Source organism: Setaria viridis, chromosome 2 (assembly GCF_005286985.2).
Source record: "Setaria viridis chromosome 2, Setaria_viridis_v4.0, whole genome shotgun sequence".
Classification (NCBI taxonomy): Eukaryota; Viridiplantae; Streptophyta; class Magnoliopsida; order Poales; family Poaceae; genus Setaria; species Setaria viridis.
Genome location: NC_048264.2, coordinates 44,347,273 through 44,369,507, shown reverse-complemented (window position 1 = coordinate 44,369,507; position 22,235 = coordinate 44,347,273). Strand labels below are relative to the sequence as shown.

Below are 22,235 nucleotides of genomic sequence, written 5' to 3'. Positions count from 1 at the left end.
CTATCTCAGATGCAGAACAGCAGCACGACATCACTTTTGAGTTTGAAGCCAGAGCCATGGTAGCGCCTGCTCTCCTTTCTAATCCAGCACATGCTGCTGCTCTGGACCTCTGGTCCTTCCAAAATCCAAATCCACCTCCGCAGCAGAGCACAACAGATTTGATGCTATTGCTTCGATGGAGGAGGAAAAAGGCAGCCGCTGATTCCGTCACGTTGGAGCCGAGCGAGCAGCCCGCTCTACCTTCAGGCCATGGTGGCCTGGCCGTATCCCACCTTTGCACACCTGATTGGAATTTTTCTCAGTTAAGCAGTAGCCTAATTAGTAATTACGTAGTTACAGCAATTTTATATGTTCAGGTTTGTTTCCCTGATATAAGATCAAAATGATACCGTTTCCCTTCATTTTTGTCAAATCCATTTGTACTAATGAAATGGCTATTTTCAAAATGTATCATACTGTATATATATACAAATCCTTCTTTTTCAAAATGTATATACATTACAAATCCTTCTTTTTCAAATTGTTTCTTCTTAAATGAAATGGCTATTTTAAGATACCAATTTCAGATAATTTATCATAATGTAATGATAGAATCTTTCATTCTTTCTTCACGAAGACGATATTATGGGGACTATTACATCTTCAAACCAGACCCAACCTTTGGTTGTCCCAAACACGAGTAATCAGTTTAGGATCTTCTGGTTTCTTTTTCTTCCTCCTTTGGAGCACTTATGTGCGCTTTGCGATCTGGCTTTTGTAATGCTCGATTTTCTCTACTTAATACAATAATGCGCAACTCTCCTCCGTATTCGAGAAAAAAAAACTAGAGCCAACCTTTTTGCTACACATATACAGATTTACAATATGTGGAATTCAAACTGAAATAAACTCTATCAGAGATGTTTCAGTCTCTCTAGCTTTAAAATTTCAGGTTTCTCAAGCTTTTCATTCCAATCAAGCCAACACCCAAACCAGCGCGGCAAAGCCGCGCTAAGATTTCTAGTTACATGGTAAATGCTTGAACGGAATTCGCTTGCTCCAGACATGGTTACACGATCCACACAGTACGACGAAGCTGAATGAATTATTTCACTCATGAGCTGAGACTGGCGTTCCAACCTTTCTAGATGGTTGATACAGCCCCAAAATACTACACCAGAAGCAAGAAGCTTTTAGCTGTCGCGTAAATGGTTTATTCGTAGACTGATACAAACAGGGATGGGAAGAACTAGCAGAAAATGCCCGAAACCTCTTCACTCAGGTGGGTCTCTGTGAAGCCGCGAGCTCTTCCATCCGTTGTCGCATTTTGTACTGCAGCATGGCCGGAGCACAGTCCAAAGGAGTTTCCCCTGTCCAACAAATTCATGGTGTTAGCCATTCCATCACTGAAACAAACATGCCTAGTTCGGAATTGAGTGAGAAACTGAATACTGGTCATAACTCAGCAGGATGGAATCAAGCATGGAACTTAAACTACTTCCCCCTTTAGGTCTAACTCCTAGTTTCATTTACAGCGACATTTTTTTTTGGTGCGTGAAGCATGCAGCAATATCATCAGAACCAATATTGGAATGACAGGCTGAGGGTACATGTTTTTCAAAATAACTTGAGCATCGACTAGTCAACTATAATAACACTTGGATGTAAGTACTTTAGTAACAAATGTCATCAAAACTATCACACAAATAGGCTTAAATAGTAAAAGGAACCAACCTTGTCCATTTTTGCTTTGAACATTTGCTCCATGGTCCATGAGAATAAGGGCAATCTCAGTCTGATTAAATAATGCAGCCTGCAATTGACCAGAGAGAGAAAAAGACATTAGATGTAGATTTGCTTGTTTGTACTCATGTGTACATGGAACACATGAAAAACAAAAGAGCTTCTGTTGCACAAACTGCTCATGTTGACATGCAAATGGGTCCTTAAATAGTATGGAGATATATAGCTTCTATGCTTGTCAAATAATTAAACAACTAAACCACAGACAACGACTGGTTTTACTTGTCTGTGTTCTTTCGGATATTTCGTACATATTCAGATTTCTTCAGTAATATAACAGATATATATGCTGTATGCTATTCTACTGCATCAATAGGTGCTGTAGGACTTATAGTGCAAACATTTAACTTCAATAATCTTGTATGATCAGACATTTATACACAAACAGTCAAGCAAATCATACAAAGATGCCTGAATAAAACTCAACCATAAAGAAGACATCAAAAGAGCACATACCAAATGTAGCAAAGTAAATCCTTGTTTGTCGCAATAGTTAGAATCCACTCCCTGGTCAATGTTGAATGTAAGAATCAAGCTGACAAGATGGAACAATAAAGAGAAATTATACCTGGCTAAGAAGTTTCTTTACACCCTTAACATCCCCGCTTTTAATTGCCTCTCTCAGTCCCTATAAGGAGTAAAGACTAGGTTACATAAAATCCCACTTTGCCAAGACAGTTGAATAATGAAAAAAGGAGGAGAATATTTGAGTTCTTCTACAAAAGAACTTACCTCCCCAGTGACTTCATAGTCAGAAAGACCCTTATCATTGCTATCGTTGCTCATCAAGCCAATATTTAAGAATGGGCTTCAACAACAACAATGAGGACAAGAGGAGATCAAATGATCAGTTCAGAGTTCAAACATCTGGTTAATGGTGTTTACTGCAGATATATTCAATCTCTACATTTCTAATTACAAAAGATAAGGCAGTAAGCTGATGGCAAAATTTTGGTTTCAGTTCTTGCTGGTAAAGTTGGCCCGTGACATAACATTACAACAAAAAAAAGTAGAGATAATAAATATGACCAAAAGGTTAAGCATTCCTCTTAAAGACGGCAGGAAGTGAGAAGTCCAACCAACCTTGAGTTGCTGCTAGAAGTAGCTGAAGCCTTCTGTTGGCTGCTAGCAGGCTTCTTGGGTTTTGGGTTCGACTGTGTGGTTGACGAGGGAACGGTGCTGATATTCTGCTGCATAGGATCATTAGGTCGATGCAAACCTCAACAAAGCATCAATATAATTAAAACGGATTGCCACCTACCTTTACAGGTGCAGGTTCTGGTTTCGGTGCTTCGCATATACACAAAGGCATCCCACATTTGCACTCAATAACGGGTGCCATGCTCTGCACTGTCAAATTCTTCATAGGCGACGAAGCATCCTCCTTACCCAAACTTAGCCCTGAAAAAGAATCAGCTGCTCCAGAAATGCTCCCAGCTGACCCGGCATTACCAGCTCGTCCTTGGCTGCAACATCACAGGACAATGCCAGTTACATATATACCCAAGCCAAGCTGCTTACTTCTAAAGAAAACATAAGTCACTGCGAGTATAAACAATCAAATTCCACCTCAAGATAATTACTAGGAGGATGGATACCTTGAGGATTTTTTGTTGAAGCAATTGTAGCAGACTCTGACGTCGGTATATATCCCGTACTGCGGCAGAGCCTGAAACAAGTTGAAGCTCAGGGTCAAACAGGCACTGCCAGTCCGCCGGAGCAGACTAGGCATAGTTTTAACATAAAACGCTCATCATGTCGGTTCCTTACCATGTGGTACGAAGAATGCTCGTGACATAGCGTCTTTCCGCAGCTGCGGCAGTGATGCTGTTACAGGAAAAAGAAAAAAAAATTCAATCAGTCACGGTATCTTCGATTCTCCACTGCTACAATTAGCCGGGGCCGAAACACGATCCGATTCGCAGCGGAAGAACGAATAAATTTACAGCAGAACGAGATCGATTCACGGACCAGAGAGGTAGAGACAGATGGAGAGAGTAAGGGATCCGTACCCGGCGGCGGAAGGTGCTGAAGGTGCAGCGGCAGACATCGCAGTTGGCGGACTCCTGGAACGGCGGCGGCGTCTCCATGGGCTCCGCTCCAGATGCGGCGGCGGATCTGGTTCCGAGCTGCTCCTGCTCACCTCGCTTCGCCGATCTGACGCGCAGGTGACGGGGAGAGCCGATGGATTGAGGAACTTGCGAGACCGGGAGGGACAGGGTCACAGCGGTGAGGAACGGCATCGACGTCAGGATTGCAGAGTTGCAGTCCACCACGTCTCGGCCGTCCGCGCAAGATCGAACGGCTCCCTGGCTTTGCGTCGTTTCCCGGCGTGTTGCCTCAGGAAATTTTTTTTTCAGAAATATTACTGACCTCCATCTTGTCACTGTTGTTCACTGTAGCGATTGTGCCCGTCTTTTTTACCCCTCAAAATCTTATGAATACATGAAACTTTCACATTACTAGATTTTATCGCAAAATTACTTGGCAAATACTCCCTCCGTGGCTCTGTCCCAAATTATAGATTGTTTTAACTTTTCTAAATTCATAAATAATATTATGCATCTAGACATAGGGTATATCTAAGTGCATAGCAAAATCTATAAATCTAAAAGGCTAAAACGAACTATAATTTAGAACGGAGGGAGTATTGTCTACCTTCAAATATTTGAATTTGTTATGGTTTTTTAGAAAACATACAGAAAAAAATGCTAAGTAAAAAAGCAACTTAAATGGAGGTTGGTATTATTTTAATTAAAAATGTAAACACAGGTGACGGTTCTTGGGCATGGATCCAGATCGTATTGCCTGCCGCCGACAGGTATACTGCACGAATTTTTAGATCATTTGCGCTCATTTAACATCCCAAAAGGAATAGCAAATGTGCTTCAAAATTTATAAAACTTTGCAAACATATGATGTAAAATGCGTGCATTCTATTTTGCATACATGATCATTAATTTCTGCTATATGATTAGTGTTACTAAATAAAAATGGTGAGGCGTTTTCTCTATAGCATTGTCGTCAGTAGTGTTGGAAATTTCAATTTGTTTTGCCATGATTTAACCTTACAAAAGAAAAGGGTAAACATAATTCACAACCCACGAAATTTTGCAAACATGGTAACCGGTTGATGTTATATATATAATGAGAAATTTTAGAGTGCTTGGAAATAATGAGAGCCGTTCATCCGGCGAAATCCGACGAAATCGAACGATGTTATGATGGGTGAAATCCAACGATTAGTGCTATCTGATTTCAAAATAATTAGTGCTATCTGATTTCAAAAATGGTTGAGTGATGTTTCCTCAACGTGAACAGCCAAGTGTTGGAAATTTTAGATGGTTTGCACTCATTTAACCTTCTTTAATTTGCATTAATACAAAATATATCACCACCAATTCAGCATTACTTAATTAGCACAAAATACCACTTGAGAAGCTGATTCTGAAACTTTAATTATTTGCATAATTGTGCTCCACAACCATTACATCAAGTAGTCAGGTTCAGGCTCACGCGAAATGAGCGACCAAGCGACAAGAACTTCCATTCTACAGGATCCAAAGCGAAGAGTACCATAACTTCTACCTGCTTTCGCAGGCGTGAACACCACCTCTCCTTCCACAACCTTGCAACCATCTTGCCATGCCTTGAAAGAAACTTTCAGCTTCCCACTAACATCAACAGAAACAACATGACGAGAGAGCTTCATAATGCCATCAGCGTTAACAATCACGTTGCCATCTCCAAAATCGAGAAGGATGACCTTCTCTTGACCAATACTGGAGGTACGAGCAGCAAATTGACCACGAAAACCATCTGTCCATGACCCATCGGTGACTCGAACAAATACTGTGGCCTCCACAGATGAAGCTATCTCTCCCAACATAAACTCCATTGTGCTAAGCTTGCTAGTGTACTCAAATGGAGACGAACCAGATCCACCAGAGCATGTCAATGGCACAGCTAGCAAGCTCAAGTCCTTATCCTCGGTTTCGACATTGCCCTTCACTTTGAGCTCAACCTCGATGGTCACAGGGTCAGTCAACACGACAGCACGGCTAGGACCCGACGCACTAAACACTGATCCTGCAATCAACGCCCTGTTAAGTACTCATACTGAAGCATGCAAAAGAAGAAAGAGTAAACATTGCAAACCTTTTCAGTAAGCGTTTGGCAATCGTCCCTCGTCCGGTAGAAGATAATGTTGCGGTTTCGATCGACGGAGTCGCGCACGGCAACCATGCCGAACACATGGAGCGGCCACTGCACGCCCCTTCTTGTCGCTGCAACCCTAAACCTGCAGGGTATTGCAGGGCCGGGCAGACGGGGGCGGAGGGTCGTGTGTGAAGCGCATGGGATCGTTGATCGCTGCACGTATTAGTTAATCAGATCGAGGAACAATTAATAGCGGCACGCACGCGTCGATTGTAGAATAAGCAGGCAAGTTTAACAGTGAAACTCACTGATGTCATCGAATGACCCGTAGGTGCCGGACCATCGAGCGATCCAGCTCTTGCGAAATTCGGCAACTGCTCGTCATCAGCATCCGACGACACCAACCCCTGATCTTCAAGATCCCTCGCCGCCATCTTTCTCGTTCGATTCACTTGATCGAGTTCGTCAATTTTCTTGAGATGCAGCGCCGTCGCCACTTTCCCCAAAAGCACCATGTCCGTCTTCTTCCAGTTCCACCAGCCGTCCGCCTTCGCATCGTCCACTCTCTCCTCGACGAGGAGCCCCTCCCTCCTCGTGATCGCCTCCATCTCGCACGGCGCGGGCACGGCAAACCCCTGGTAGCCCTAGATCGATCAGTTGCGTCGAGTAGCACAAAGTAACAGGGGAGACCAATGTAGTAACGTCAGGATAGCCCTGTACCGGTTCAAACTCGGACAACCCATGGAAACAGCCCATAACAAACCGCTCTGGAGGTCATCGACGGTTTGGTTTGCGTACGGTTCCGAGCCGTCTACCACAGTCCACGGACAGCTACCATGGCCGTCTCCACGCACCAGCTTCGTGCTTTTCAACCCAGCCAGACTCTGCATGGTCCACGGCCGCGACCCTGTGAGCCCGTCGCCTCCACGACACAAGCGAGCTCGTGCTCATGGTCATGGACGACGACAGCATAGCAACCTCCGCTCATCGGCTCGTCCTATGAAAATTGCTATGGTATCCTATCTTGTTACGCTTCACATTTGATGGGGTTTGCTTGATGATTCCGGACCATTGATAAGCCAAGAGTTCTCTGGAGAGGTTGCGCTTCACCTCCCCTCTAACTCAGTTCCTTCTCATGATTGCCCAATGCAGATTTAGACAGCAACTGGGTGAAATGGTGCGATGCTGAGGGTGTAATTTCAATCTTGGACAAATAACATGTTCAGTGCACACACGAAGCGTTGCATTCGTGCAAGACTGCAAGTGCAACAGACAAGTATAAATCACATGCGGCTTTGTATTTTCCTCAAATATCTTTTGCAAAATCCCAACGACTTGCCCAAAAGAAGAGAAAAAAAAGGAAGTCCTCAGAAACTGAGTTGATATCATGGACAAACAGCCATCTGATGGCAGTTTAATCATCCGGCACTTGCAGTTCTCACAATTTCATCAGTGGACAGAGACAACAGCGATTAGGTGGCACCAACAGAGTTTCTTTAGAGATAAAAATGCAAATCAGCAGCAGCACGGAATGAAAACAAATCCATATGAGAGGTGTCCGAAAATTATTTAGCAGCAAACAAGTAGGCTTTCATTATTGGACAAAAAAAAAGAAACCCTCAGAAACCAAGGCAAATCATAAACCAAGTCTTGAAACTTGGCATGTCATACGGCACTTGCAATGCATTAGGTTTCCTCATCGAGTATACCAAGATCCAAAACAGGCAAGCAGGTATAACTCCAATCTATCCTATAAATGAGAACTAGAAAAGTTACAAAGGAAATCAAACTTGTCAGCAACTTGAACTACCGAAATGTCAAAATCCTTATTATGTACCAGTTTTATTTATTGGAAAAATTGTCCAAGAAAATTATTTAAGATAGGACTGAGGTTAACTATCTGCAACTTACAAGCAGCTTTCAAAACCTCATTCCTTAGTTATTCTTTCTGAGTGGTCCGAATTTAACCAATGCTTGCTTCATTGAAGATTTTAGAAAGGATGACATAAGAAAAAGTCATCTCTCTTCTCTGGTTTATTACTGCAATGATACTTCACCGATGGCACAACTACCCTATACCACAAAACTGGAATTTCATATCTGCTTGATCAGGCAGTTCAGTTTTCCCATCTTCTGCCCTTATACAGTGAATCATAAAACTTTGCACCAGGTGCACAATATCCAGCATTATGGACCCTTACTATGTTAGCACCATTCATAATCCCAATGGTCACAGCTGAAATAGTAACAGGACCTAAATCAACTAGATTGGAATGGTTGCATATTTCACGCAAAAAACTTTTCCTTGAGGGACCGAGTAATATTGGCACATGTGAAGCACCTATGCTCATTTTACCTATCTCGCTCCTAATGGATTTTAACCCCTTAATAATTTCATTATTGTGCCCACATTTCTTGGAGAACCCAATGCCAGGTCAAGAACTATCCTCCACAACGGAACCCCAGATAGCTCAGCTTCTCTAACCTGTGTATATAGCTCGGAAGCAACTTCCTTGCAGACATCATCATACTGTAAATTCTTTTCACTTTGCATAGTTGATGGATCACCCCTCATATGCATTATAACATATGGAACTCCCAATTCAGCTGTAACTTTGAGAATTCTCGGGTCAAGCTGTCCACCGGATACATCATTGATCATGTGAACTCCTCTTTTCACAGCTTCAGTGGCGACTTCCACATAGAATGTATCCACCGAGAGCAACTTGCCCTCTATCTCAGGTATTTTTGTGATCTCATCCAGAACAGGAATCAACCTCTCAAGCTCTTCCCTTGGAGATAATCTCTTTGCAAAGGGCCTGGTTGATTGAGCACCAATATCAATGATATCTGCACCTTGGGAGATTAACAACTTGGCCTGAGAAATGGCAGCTTCCACTTGTTGAAACTTACCTCCATCACTAAAGCTATCTGGTGTCAGATTAAGGATCCCCATGATGAGGGTTCTCTCAGACCAATCAAGAAGACGATTCCCAACAGGCAGTACCCTTTTAATACCTTCTGTCCCAATTACAGATTCACCCCCAAGTTTCTTCCATAATTCAAAGAACCCGCCACTGCACTTTGAGAGTGAGTGCCAACTTGTCTCGATACCATCGTCGCAGGATGTACCCAGAAGGTCGACGAGAGGTGCTAAGACAAATGGCCTCTCATGAATGCGTTCATGCGGCACAATTAGAGTCTCACTATCAATCTGGGATTTGCCATATAGAAGTATGTCTAGATCGATTGGTCTTGGGCCATACCTTATCCCACCAGTGCGTCCTATGTCCTTCTCGATTTCCTTTAGCTTCTTAAGCAACTCGTGGGGTCCCATCCTAGTCATACCCCGAATGGCAGAGTTCAGGAACCGTGGCTGATCAGTCACTAAGCAGGGGCAGTTTCATACAGACAGGCATGCCTAGTGATGTTCACACCTGAGCTTTTCATCATCTGTAGCGCCCTGTCAAATGTACTGACTCTATCACCCACGTTGCTTCCCATAGCAATCACAATCTCTTGGTCGGCAGAACTGCCCCCACATGAAAACCGCGTCAACGAACGAGCCTTGCATGGAATAACATGTCTGGAAGCTTTGTTATAGGAGCTGAGAGAATGTCTAAGATCAAATGCTGTCAAACAAAATATACAAGGGAGTGAAGTTAGAGTTGGTCTTGATTGGGAAATATGATGACCTGAAAAGCGCAAGTTGAAATATTGCCTGAAACTGCATGTGATTGCACTAGTCCTCCATAGTAGTTCGTAGCAGCTGAAAACATCTTCTTGAGTGACTCCTTAGCATGGAGGAGCATTGTTCAGCATACAAGAATCAAGAAAGCCACTGGCTTAAACCAATTTATAAGCTTGTTGGATCTTTCATGGGTGCATCAATACTTCAAATATGGTCAGTCACAGTCACAATAACAAATGAGCTGATATATGCATCATGCACATAAGGTCGACAAGCACACTTGCTTCAAATTAAAAGTTGATATCATACAGGGATGAAAAATAAAAGCCAGATAGCACATTATGCACACAACTATCAAAAGGTCCACCCAAACACCCAAAAGAGGAAGATAAAAAATTTGTGACATACAAAGATATAATAAGTCTAAAGTTGGCATTGGAAAAGCATGAAAGGATCCACTAAAAAAGTGCCTATCACAAAACTGCGAGGAAACGCACCAAGTGCTCTAAACAGCTCTCCTGTCAAAGCAAAACCTCATAAAAATAAGCTACCAATGCCCAAATCAGAATAAGAAAAATAATTCTCACAATACTCAAATTAGCTCGCCGTCAAAGACGCTGAAGTCTCTGTCTCTCAGCAACCTCAACTCCCAGAGTCAAACTTGTTACACGCAATATGCATAACAGATTATCCAAATTCACGTTTCACTTTATGTGCCTAGTTGGATCGAGAAAATGAAATACAGTTAGCTGTACAAGGATACAATTCAGAAGAGCAACGCTGCATGGTACATACCCGAAGATTTGTCGATGCGGAGGCGTCATCAGCGGTTCAGCCGCGGTCGTGGTGAGCGTCCTCGCCCTGCTCTCTCTCTCGCTCTCGCTCCCTGGCTGGGTTGGAGCAACAGGCGAGACGCGTGTACCCCGTCCCTCGGCGACATCGGCAGCACCCGTACCCGCGCCACCCAGACCAGCGGTGGTAGACACGGCTTTGCTCACTCGGAAGCAGGGAGAGGCGGAGAGGCGGAGGAGGAGGGCGGCGGCGCCGGCTTCCGTTCTGGCTTGTTCGTCTCAGATGCGATGCGAGAGGCCGGTAGGCGGCGGCGGTTGGTGGCCGATGTCAGCGCGTCCCACCGGGCCAAGAGCGAGAAGGAGATCAGATTTGGGCCCGTACCGCCCTACCAGTGGGCCAAAAGCCGTCGTGCGCGGCTGCGGTGCCTGGGCTTTTTTGGGTTCGCGCGTGTGTGGTGCGGTGGGCCGCGGCGCCTCAACGAGCGCGCGGACGATGCGGCGCGGCGTGGCGGTTCCCTGCCGCCACCGGCGTTCCGTCCTTCCACCGGCACGGGCGCACGGTCAACTGCGATCAACACGAAGCCATAGGTGGCGAAGTGTGTTCTGAAACGACCGCTGAAACACGGGCGGCAAAGAAAAGTTATGCGAACACGTTTTGGCTTCGTTTGGTTCTTCCGGTCCCTCCTAAAATTCCTGTAGTAAATATAGATTAATTACAAAATCAATTACTTAGATAGAGGCTAATTAACTCCCGAATATTTGATGTGACATGAACTTTAATCCGAACTAAACATCCATACAGCCCCTTGGTTTGTTTTCAATTCGTATCGGGTCTTATTCACAACTCAGTCTAGCTCGCTTAAAACTCGTATTCCCCGCCGGACTCGCCGTGGTGCCGCGAGTGGCTCTCGTGCGTCCTCGTCATGTTGGTCCTCTGCACCAGGCGCACGACCTCCAACATTGGCGGCCGGAACTCCGGCTCCGGCTGCGTCAAGGTAGCATTTCAGCAGCGGTCAGAACTATTTTTACATCGAGAAATTTGCTGTATTGACACTCCAAACAACCGGCTTCGCAGATTTGACATCCGAAATATTTGCTTGGTAATTTTGATACCTGAAATAGTAGGTTGCTTGATTTTGTATCATTCTTCTCTTTTTAATCTATTTTCTTTTGTTTTCATCATTTTGGCCTATCAAACGACACATGTGCCCTTGCATGTATTGGTGTTTATCTCTGTTGCTTTTACTCTTGCCTAAACGAGGCATGTACGTTGACTGAACTTATTTTAGCTCAAATGAAGTTAACTGCTAAGATTTATTTATGAACTATATGTGTGAACTATTCAACCTATTTGGTTGAGATGTGTGAACATGAACTATATCTATAAACTTATTGTGTGAATCCTGACTGAATGTATTATGTTTTAGGTGTCAAATATGCGAAGCAAAAGTTTCGGATGTCAAACGTGCGAAACCACATTTTAGGACGTCGATAGAGCAAATTTCTCTTTATCTGGGGGGCAAGGGCAATGAGAGAGCTGCATGAACTGAAGGCGATTTTCACATGGACGCAGAGGGCGATGGCGTCGGCGAAGCGGGAGAATGATTTCGACGGGTACAGCCCCTGCAGCGCGGGGTCGACCATCTGGTCCAGCGCGTCGATGTCGTGCAGCTGCGGAGTGGCCCACCGGACCAGCGATTGCTCGGGCCGTGGCCGAGTCCTGCAGTAAGTTCAGAGAGCGAGTCCTGCATGTGTTGCTACAACTAGCTGTCTCAGATTGTTCTTGTGGAAGTTCAGAACATATGTGAGAGAAAATAGTGTACACGTCACTCTTCAGGGAGTACAGACCAGACATGGTCACCTCAGGTGCCCTTTGTCACCTCAGGTGCCCTTTGTCCCCTGAGTTATCATCTGATTCCTGAAATTGTTGGTTTTATAAGTATAACACTTCAGAGCAGGAAATATTTGCGCTGATTTTCACTAAGGTCCCGGATCCCTTCATTTTCGAAGGAATTGGAATCTACTATATGGAGTAGGCTAATTATCTTGAAATTTGGCATTCCACAACTTTTCAAAGTTTAGATATAAGTCTATCTTAAATTTATGGGGTAGGAGATGGAAATCGATTCTATAGATCCTCATGCTATGTTTCTAATGTGCAATTTATAGCACGTTATTTGACTCGCTTAAGTATCTCTCTTATATGGCCAAAAATAATATACAAATATATTTCACGTACAACTATATTAACTTAATTAATTTATGTCTAAATTATGATTATTTGAATGGAATTTAATTACAAGGATCCAAACAGGGCATAATAGAAATTTTCAATATAAAAATACATAGTAGAGCACAACTATGTATCAGGAAAACAGAATTTTTTTTAGAGTAAAAAGGTGCAATCATACATCAGCTCACGCCTCACGATGAAAATAAATCTATATGAGAGGTGCCCAAACATTATTTAGCAGCAAACAGTTAAGTTTCACAATTGGATGATAAAACTCTCAGAAACCTAAGGAAGCCTAATCTTTCTATCGGATTGCCTTCCCAGCCGAGTCATTGACCAAGTCTCGAGACTGGGGTGTCATACGACACCTACAGTACATGAGGTTTCCTCATACCAATATCCAAAATACAAAGTTACAAGGAAAAGATGCAAACACGTATAACTCCGATCTGTCCGATTAAATTGGGAAACAAAACTTGTCAACATTTTCTAATTACTGAAAGTCTGAAACGTCAATATCCTTCTGATATGGTCAAATTGGGGAAAACATTGTCCCGGAAAAATTGTTTGAGAATTGAGATATGACCAAAAGGATAATTATCTGCAGTCTAGAAGCTTTTTGTAATACTTTTTAACTTCTTTTTAGTGAAATGCTTGTCCAGATAAGTTTTCGGGGAAAAAAAACCGCCACTGCACTTTGAGAGCGAGTGCCAACTTGTTTCGATACAACCAGGGGCGGAGCCAGGATTTGAAGTAGGGGGGCAATGGACAAAGCAATGTAGAACCGATAGCCACGTGAGCTGATTTTAGTCACATATAATGATATAATAATAGTATGTTTTATAAGTCTTAACCAAAATAAAATTACATATCTATCAATTTAAATTTAGCTCTTCGACTAGCAGCAAGATCATATGCTGTAATAATATCATCAGTACTGATTGATGCAACCAATTCCTTCTCAATATAAATTACCAAACAATCTCGTAGAAATCCATCTCCCATTGTACATCTGAGACGTGTCTTCGCAAGTTTCATAGCTGAAAAGCATCTTTCGGTGGTTGCAGTTGATACTGGAAGAGTTAATACTAATCTTAATAACCTGTCCACCATAGGATAAGATGAATATTTTCCTATTTTAAATAGTCCACTTGTTAGATCAGCAAGTGATGATAATTCCTTTAGTTCTGGACTGTTGCATACATCAATTTGAAAATGTGGCAGCTGACACTCTAATTGAGCTCTTTCTTGACTTGAGAAATCAGCAGGATAATATTTTTCCACCAGAGTGCATATATTGCCTATGTTGAATGTGTCCAGCCTAGGATCCAAAGAAGCACAAAGGGACAAAAGCTCTGTCGCTTGAGAACTGAATCGATCTTCTAACTCTGCTAGTTGTTGATCAATTGCAACATTAAACACATCTACTTTGTAATGGTGAAAGGTTGTGGTGTTGTCGTTCTTGTTTCGAGATTTAGTCACATCAACATACCTACAAATGGGAAGATATGGATTGATTGATGAACAAGTGCAATTTAACAAAAGAATAAATAATTTGGGGGAAAAACATACTTCTTACTCAAATCCGGAATATCAATTTCGTGCTTTCCACAAAATAATTTGACCTCCTCAAGAAGAGGTTCCCAACCATTATCTCGCAACTCACCAAGCAACACTTTTGTGGTAGAAACAGAATCCACCGCATTTAAGATATCAATGCTCTTCTTTTGGAGTGTCTGGCACAATACATCAGTGATCTTCATAATCTTTTCCATTAGGAGTAGAATAAACACAAAATCAAATGTGACAATGATTCGTAAGGCACCACTGGCATCTCCCCGAGAATACTTTGAAACTGAATGATCATTAGCAATGTTGCGTAGGACTGAAACTGTGGCACCAAACATCTTCTTTAAGCTTAGAATAGACCTATAGTGGGAACTCCATCTAGTGTCCCCTGGCCTTTGTAGGAAGGAAATCTGATTTGCCCCTCGTCCTGTGTCAAGCTCTCCCAATTCAATTTCATGGGCAATTTCCTCTGCTCGTTTTGCTAGCAACTCATCGTTGCGCTTAGGAGAAGTACTAACAACATTTATGATGAAATTTGCATGCTGAAAAAAATTGTGTACCTCATGTACCTCCCTTGATGCTGCTACGAGGACCAACTGAAGCTGATGAGCTATGCAATGAATATAATATGCATATGGGCACTCATTGAGAATTAGAGCTTTCAATCCGTTCCACTCCCCTCTCATGTTACTGGCCCCATCGTAACCTTGACCTCTTATATCTTGTATGCTTAGGCCATTAGCTGACAGGACAGCACAAATTGACTCTTTAAGTGTCAACGCTGTAGTATCACTAACATGGATCAGATCAAGGAAACGCTCCTTTATAAGGCCTTCCTTGTTGACAAATCGGAAAACTATCGCCATTTGCTCTTTTTTAGACTCATCTCGAGCTTCATCAACCATTATGCAAAATTTGCTATTGCCAATTTCTTCTCTAATTGATTTCTGCACTTTTCGAGCAAGTATGCTTAGAATTTCCTTTTGGACATCAGGTGAAGTGTATTTTGCATTTTTGGCAGCATTTTCCAAAATAACCTCATTAACCTCCGTGTTATAGGAAGCCAAAAGCTGGACCATTTCAATAAAGTTACCTCTATTTATTGAATCTGGAGATTCATCATGGCCTCTAAAGGGACAACCTTGGAATGTCAACCACCTATAAGTACATAAAGAAAGCAAGTTAAATTTAAATACTGCACAAAGACATGAGAATTTGATCTTATTACCTAATGCAATCAATCGTAGTCGCAAGCCTTCGTCTTCCTTTTGCAACCATTATCTCTTTTTGTTTAACAATCACATTGTCAATTTGAGCCATTGTGTTCTTAAGATTATTAAAACACCGAACAGAATAATTGTGGGCTGAGCCGGCATCTCCCATATGTTTTAGAAAAGAACATTCATTTCCGCAATTAACTTTCTTCCAATTCTGAAACCCCTTTACTATGAATGTATCTGATCCAACTTTCCCAATTGGCTTCTTGGAAAATAAAAAACATGGCAGACAGTAAGCACGATTTGTATGAGGTGAATATTCTAGCCAAGTAAATTGCTTGAACCAGTTACTCTGAAATCGACGACGATGAGCTAATTCACTAAGTGGGTACTCTGCCAACACAGGTTGATATGGACCCTCTGAAATATAAAATCTTCGAGCTTCATCTTGTTGATCCGCTGACAATTCCAATATCTGAACACGTTTACCAGGGTCTCTCTCAAATCTAGTAGCAATAACTGGTGGATGCTCGGCAACCTCGACTTCGATTGGTTCAGCGGTAGCAGCAACATTACTCTGATTATTAGAATTTTGTACATGATCATTATGAGTTTCCCCTTCTAGATCAGGAGCACTTGAGCCAATCGGCTTAAAAAAAAACTATTGATAGTCTTTCTCTTCTTCATATTAATCATCTATACGATTGTACATGCATCATGAAACACATAAATAAAAAATCCCTAAGATTTATAACCTAGAAAAATAAAGATAAGAGAAAACAAGCTACGCAAACGAACCACAAATCCAGGAGACGTTGCTGCCTGCTACGCATCAGCGCATAGCTGGCCTCATCCTTGAATCCTTGGATTGATTCCTCGTCTTTTTTTTGATTGGCGACGGCGGCGGCAGGAAAACGAACAGAACGAACGGAGGAGGCGACTGGACGAGGAGCGACTGCGACTCGGTATTGGCGTCTGGCGGCAGGAATAAAGGCCTATTTTTTAATTGGGCTAGTGCCCAGGAGCCAGGCCCATAAATGCCGCTTCCAACTCCAACCGTTCCTCAGGCCACCGTGATAGACTGATAGTCTGATATTCGACCAACCGGCCAGGCCACACGGGGTGCCAGGGCCACTGCTGATGGGTGGTGCCCGACAGGGTCAGGGGGTGCCAGGCCCCCCCTGCCTCCCCTCCCTCCGCCACTATAAAAAAAACTTGTTTCAGTACAATCATAATAGGATGTATCGAGAGCGTGTTTGCCCTCCTGGTTTCAGAGCGTGTTGCTTCTGTTGTGAAGCACAAACCCAACGAATCAAAATTCAAAGCCCACCATGCTCTGCTAAACGAAAAGGAACATGAAGTGACCTGTGCAGGTGCAGAGAGAAATATTTGGAGCAATAATACTGCAAATGAACAGGATGATTAATTTAGATAGAACGATCTAGGATTAAAAAAACTCCACCGTCACACCATTCTATGATTAAGTGTGTTGGCGCTTTTTCTAACCAACACATGAATGCGCTAGATCGCGCGGGTTGCGAACAGATCGAATAGCAAAGATGTTGCACAGGCTAGTCAGACCGATCCAACAACCCGGTCAGACCAGTTTCTCAGGGTTTGGCTCAAGTCGATCGTTCAAGGGGATAACTAATACACTTACGTGGTAGAGGATGGCTAGGTTTACAAGCAAACTAGCAAAGGGATAACCAACGCACTTATGTGGCGAAGAACGACTAGTTTACGAGCAAACTAGCAAAGGTCATCGAAGCTCTCGCCCGGGAGGGACCCCGTCAGGGCGTGGACGTTGCCGGCGTGCCCTAGGTCGACCAGCAAGCCTAGAACACCATCTATGATTGTGGAGAACAGTAGATGAATAGCATGGAGGTTGGAAAAGGATTAGGGTTTAGGAGATAAAAGTAAGTTGTAGATTGATTCGATTGGGATGCCCTCAATCGGCCGTGGCCCTTTATATTTATAGGGTGGGGAGGTCTTGCCCTAGTAGGAGTTGAAGGTTGTACAAATCCCGTGTCAAAATACAACTCCTAACTCGGATTAGGCTGGACTGACCGATTAGACCGCCCATCCCAACCGATCAGATTGGTCAGCACAGGGCTGAACCTTGCTAGGGACATATCTCTCTCATCCGGACTCCAAATTGGACGTTCCACATATGCATTTCGATCGTATCGATGAGATCTATGCAATTGTGAAGTCCAATTTGTATTTTGAGTACTTTGGTCAGACCGGTCTGACTGATCAGACCGGTTGGCTGTGCCAGACCGGTTACAGAGATCCAGACCAGTCAGACCGCTTGGAGGAACCGGTCTGACCGGCTGGTCTCAGCTTGATCGGCTTGCTGCCACTTTTGGGCTCCAACAAAGTGTGTGAACAAACCAATTGACAATGGTAAGGGATGGAACTTTTATTTTCTCTAAGGTGATTTGTTTGACCTAAACGCAATCAAATGGACTAATCTGGAATTCAAAGAAAAAATTGAAAGAAAATGAATTGAGTGGGTGATCTAGAACTACCCATGAGTACCAACTTGTATCTCTAATGGGAAATTTAGGACTTTTGGCAGCTTCACAAGTCATACTAAGTCATAATCAGCATGAACAAATTAGAAGTTTGATTCTTTGGTAATAGAAATTCAACTTTTGTTGCCTTATACTCATTCATTTTCACAGTTCCCTACCACTTTCTAAGGAGCATTACAGTTTAGTAGCTTGTTTGCAAATGGCTTGAACTTGGATTTGTGGCTTTGTTCAACTCAAGAAAATCCATTCAACCAATTTTACGGTTGCGGAAGAAAAAGCAATGACATTTGGCCTGGTTCATCGTATGAGCAAAATCAAGGGCAAGGGAATAGTACTTACCCATGAGTCTGACACACCAATATCGCAAAAGAAAATGGTGGGTCCACAACATAGAAAGAAAGCTAATCACTCTGGTTATTTGACACATTAATCTTTCTAATCAATAGTGGGATCCTTCACAGTATGCTCAATGTATAAATATCTGAGAAATATCTAGCTTGCAAGTAATGAGGTCATTTTTATAAATACCAACCAAAAACTTTTATGCAGATTCTATTTAAGGGAATGTATTGGCTTTGACACTGGAGATTTCATTTAAAAAAAGTTAGTATGAAGATATCTGTATCGAATTGTCAAATTCTGATTGAATTTCAGCATTTGGCTTATGGATGGGATCAATACCTAGTACTGTCGGAAACTTATGGAAGACAATCTAATGATTATTGAGCAAAGTATGTTTGTCAATGACCTACTAATGAGCTTATGGATGTAGGGTGAGTAACCCGTAGGGTTGAATAAGATCCTCTAGTAGCCATAGCAACTAAATCTCATGCATGCCTGTATGGTATGACAACTAACCACAACTTGCATGGGAAGTTGGTAGAAAAATATGTGCATCACAGCATCAACTAGAATTAACCAAAACAATTAAAGACCTTCCAGTAAGATTTGGCAATCTATGTAACCAAAACAATGAGTTTGGCAACCATCCCTTATCCTTCCAGTAAGATTTCGATCAATGAAGTCACACAGAGCAACCAACAAAACACATTGAGTTGCCAGTTTCTACTGTAAGTACCTTGACTAAATAAACCTATAGAATACTGCAGGGTCCAGCAACAGGGGCATAATTATGGCCATGTGTGCAAAAGGCATTGGATCGATTATCACTACACGCAGTTGTAGGAAATTTGGAAGGAGATAGGATCGAGAACAATAGCAACAACAGTGCACAAATTAACATGTATGTGTATGGTACTGAAGAGATAAGAATTCCATTTGTGGAAAGAAAACCATAATAGATGCCCCTGATACACTATAAATAAATGTCAATAACTTAATAGTAGTTAATACTCTTAATAGTAGTTAATACTCCATCAATCAATACACAATATTATAGCTAAACATGTTCAGGTTGCCTTCAAAAGTAATACCCGCTATGTTAGCTGATCATTTACTACCCACTTATCACAACAATAGAGTGTATCATTTACTACCCGTACTCACTAGTACTCCCTAGGGTGCACCAGCACCGACAGCTTGTTAGGGGATTATAAAATCGGAATTATGTGCAACACCCACCTTCCACTCATTCCAACGCCTCTGGTACTATGTTTCAGATAGTTCCAAAATTGCTTACAGAAGAGTCTTGTTACTTTTGATTATCAGCACCTCACCATTATCTCCAAGGAGACCACCCATAAAACTCAGCTCCTGATACTTTTGGCACCACTATGGTAGGGCATTCTCTAAAGCCAAGCATCCACCTGCAAAGTCTTCCAATGGTATTTGTCCAAGCTTAGTCCAGCAATGAATCCTTTTCCATAGCACATCAGACACTTCCTTAGCTTCTGATCTCTCAGACATCTTAGTGAACATAGAAAGGAGTTGTCGGGGCTCACATATACGCCCATCACGCTATAGATAGCCTTTCGGAACAGAAGATTGATACGCCTTGTCCTGTTAAAGCTGATGAAAGCGTAGAACATATTATCCATTGCAAGGCAACCTCCTCCAGGTGTAAATTCAGAACTGCAAAGTGACATCAGATAAATACATGTCACTGAGAGTAGCCAAAAAAAGGTGAGTCATAAGTAAATGTGAGACAGGAGACGTACGCAGGCCCGTAAGAGTACTTCAAATCTATCACCTCAACATCCAAGAAGTCTGGAAGAATGTTGTCCGCGTCTTTGAATTTAAAGCATGGACTCCGAACAGCTTGGATACCTCTTGCCATCTCTTCCTCACTAGGAATCTCCTCTACAGAAAATGCTGCAAAATAGAGGTCTTCATCTCTCATGAATAGATTCAACATGTAGCACTTATCATCCAGATTAGTGAGGCGCAGGATATGGAGGCTAATCATCTCATCCTGTAGTGGGCGTCACATGCACGCTATGGCCTTGCACCACCACCTCCAGTGGTGAGATAGCTCTCTCCCGTTGCTTTAAGATCGATGGAATGTCTCTCTAGGTAGTACTCCAAATCTCCATGGATGTTAATATCGATCAATGGAATGCCTCTCCAAACAAATTCCGTGCTCGTACAGCTACCATTGTTTCTGTAGTTGTGTCAATGACGCGTGGGTCCGGACCCACACATCAGTGACTCAACTGCAGGGAGATGTACTTGTGGAGAAACCCTGAGTAATAGCCGAATAGTTGCGAGATGTTCCTCTCACGTCGATTTCACGACGGCTAAATTACCGACATGTGGACCCTACCACCGTTGGGCTCACATGTCGGTGACAAGGTAACTACATCCAACTGGTGGGTGACTAGTGTGACGTGATCTCTGATCCGGTGGCCCACTCCGCCACACCTGAGACGGTAGTCAGAACGGAATGTTACGACTCCACTGGGCGTCGTGCTGCCAGGTGCAACCTCGGGGTGCCCAAACGAATGTTTCAACGTTTGTGTGAAAAAACTAATTTAAAAAAATGGTGTGGTATGTGCGAAAACATGAGAGTAGGTTAAGGCCCCCTTTGGTTGGGCTTCCAAACCTGCTTTTGCTTTTGCAAAAGCCAAAAACCAAGCAAAGGGGTAAAAAGCCATATATGCTTTTGCCCAAAAGTAGCTTTCACTCTAGTACAAATTCAAAAGCAGGTTCCCTCTTGCTTTCACCTGCTTTTAAGCAAATTTTTCTTCATTTCCCGTGCCTCCTAAAGGTATACATGGTTCCTTCATCAAGTTAGTAATACTTGTATTATTATGTACCTTATTAACTTGGTTTTGTAGGAAAATATCATCTTGTGGACTTGGGTTACCCAAACCGAATTGGGTATCTTGCGCCTTTCAAAGGAAGCACGTACCATATACTAGAATTTTGGCATCGTTCGAGGCCTCCTCAAGGAAAGTACGAGATGTTCAATTTCTTGCATTCATCTCTTCGTAATATCATTGAAAGGTCTTTTGGAGTCTTAAAGCAAAAGTGGCGTTTTTTGAAGGGCATGCCAAGTTTCTCACCTCGTACTCAGAAGCATATCATTATGGCTTGTCTTGCATTGCATAATTTTATCCGTGACAGCAATTTGTGTGATAAGGAGTTCGAGAGATGTGATGTTGATGAGGAATACTTGGTACAACATACAAGTGGCACGACAAAAACACAAGGAGATGAGAGTGACGGTGTGGAGAATGAGGATACCATGAATACCATTCGTACTATGATAGCTGATGCGTTAGTTAGTGCGAGAGGAGGACAGTTATATTGAGGGATGTCATCATTGTATAAGCTTTTTGATGGATATTGTTCTATTTATGTGGACCAATCACTTTGATGGATGAAAAACATAGAAAATTTATTTTTTCCTTTCTAAAATAGCCATTTACATGCAAATTAGTTAACACGTTATTTTGTTACGAGCAATTTGCGTATAGACAAACCCTTAGGTCTTTAGGGGCATTACATGTATTTCTTACACAGCCTACAGTTTCACAGCTGCTCTAACCAAACGGCCTTTTGCTTTTCCCACAGCTATTTTCTCATAGCTGCTTTTCTACAACCCACAGCTCACATCAGCTTTTTCAAAAGTCACAGCCCAACCAAACAAGGCCTAAGTCAAATTTCTCATCATCCTAAAATTTTTAGCAATTTGAATTGTGCACTTAAACTCAGATCATACATGCATGCTTGCGATGGAGTTTATTTTAGCTTTATTTGGAGTTTAAACTGTAGGTTCGGATTTGAATTTGAATCAACAAGATCCAGATCCAGTAGTATATCTTCAATGGGGTTCAGATGGGCTAATGCTTAGTT

The 22,235-nt window shown here is 42.5% G+C and overlaps 2 protein-coding genes and 1 pseudogene across 3 annotated transcripts; all 3 read right to left on the bottom strand.

Annotated features, from left to right (window-relative positions):
• Positions 1 to 914: 914 nt before the first annotated feature.
• On the bottom strand, positions 915 to 4,042 carry LOC117846527 (uncharacterized). Of its 2 annotated transcripts, none has more exons than XM_034727731.2 (10): positions 3,795 to 4,042; positions 3,553 to 3,609; positions 3,381 to 3,451; positions 3,044 to 3,248; positions 2,866 to 2,972; positions 2,515 to 2,590; positions 2,351 to 2,410; positions 2,239 to 2,289; positions 1,714 to 1,792; positions 915 to 1,349 (listed from the first exon to the last, which is right to left on the bottom strand). In XM_034727731.2, exons 1-10 carry the CDS (start codon positions 4,023 to 4,025, stop codon positions 1,258 to 1,260), a joined length of 1,029 nt encoding a protein of 342 aa, XP_034583622.1. In that variant the 5' UTR covers positions 4,026 to 4,042; the 3' UTR covers positions 915 to 1,257. The 2 variants fall into 2 exon arrangements, with proteins under 2 accessions (XP_034583622.1, XP_034583623.1); XM_034727732.2 differs by having other exon boundaries at positions 2,866 to 2,969; positions 3,795 to 4,040.
• Positions 4,043 to 5,173: 1,131 nt separating this feature from the next.
• Positions 5,174 to 6,548, bottom strand: LOC117844479 (uncharacterized). Its single transcript, XM_034725174.2, has 2 exons — positions 6,281 to 6,548; positions 5,174 to 5,871 (listed from the first exon to the last, which is right to left on the bottom strand). Exons 1-2 carry the CDS (start codon positions 6,546 to 6,548, stop codon positions 5,270 to 5,272), a joined length of 870 nt encoding a protein of 289 aa, XP_034581065.1. The 3' UTR covers positions 5,174 to 5,269.
• A 671-nt stretch (positions 6,549 to 7,219) lies between these two features.
• LOC117846421 (folate synthesis bifunctional protein, mitochondrial-like) lies at positions 7,220 to 10,748 on the bottom strand (annotated as a pseudogene).
• Between the last annotated feature and the right edge of the window lie 11,487 nt (positions 10,749 to 22,235).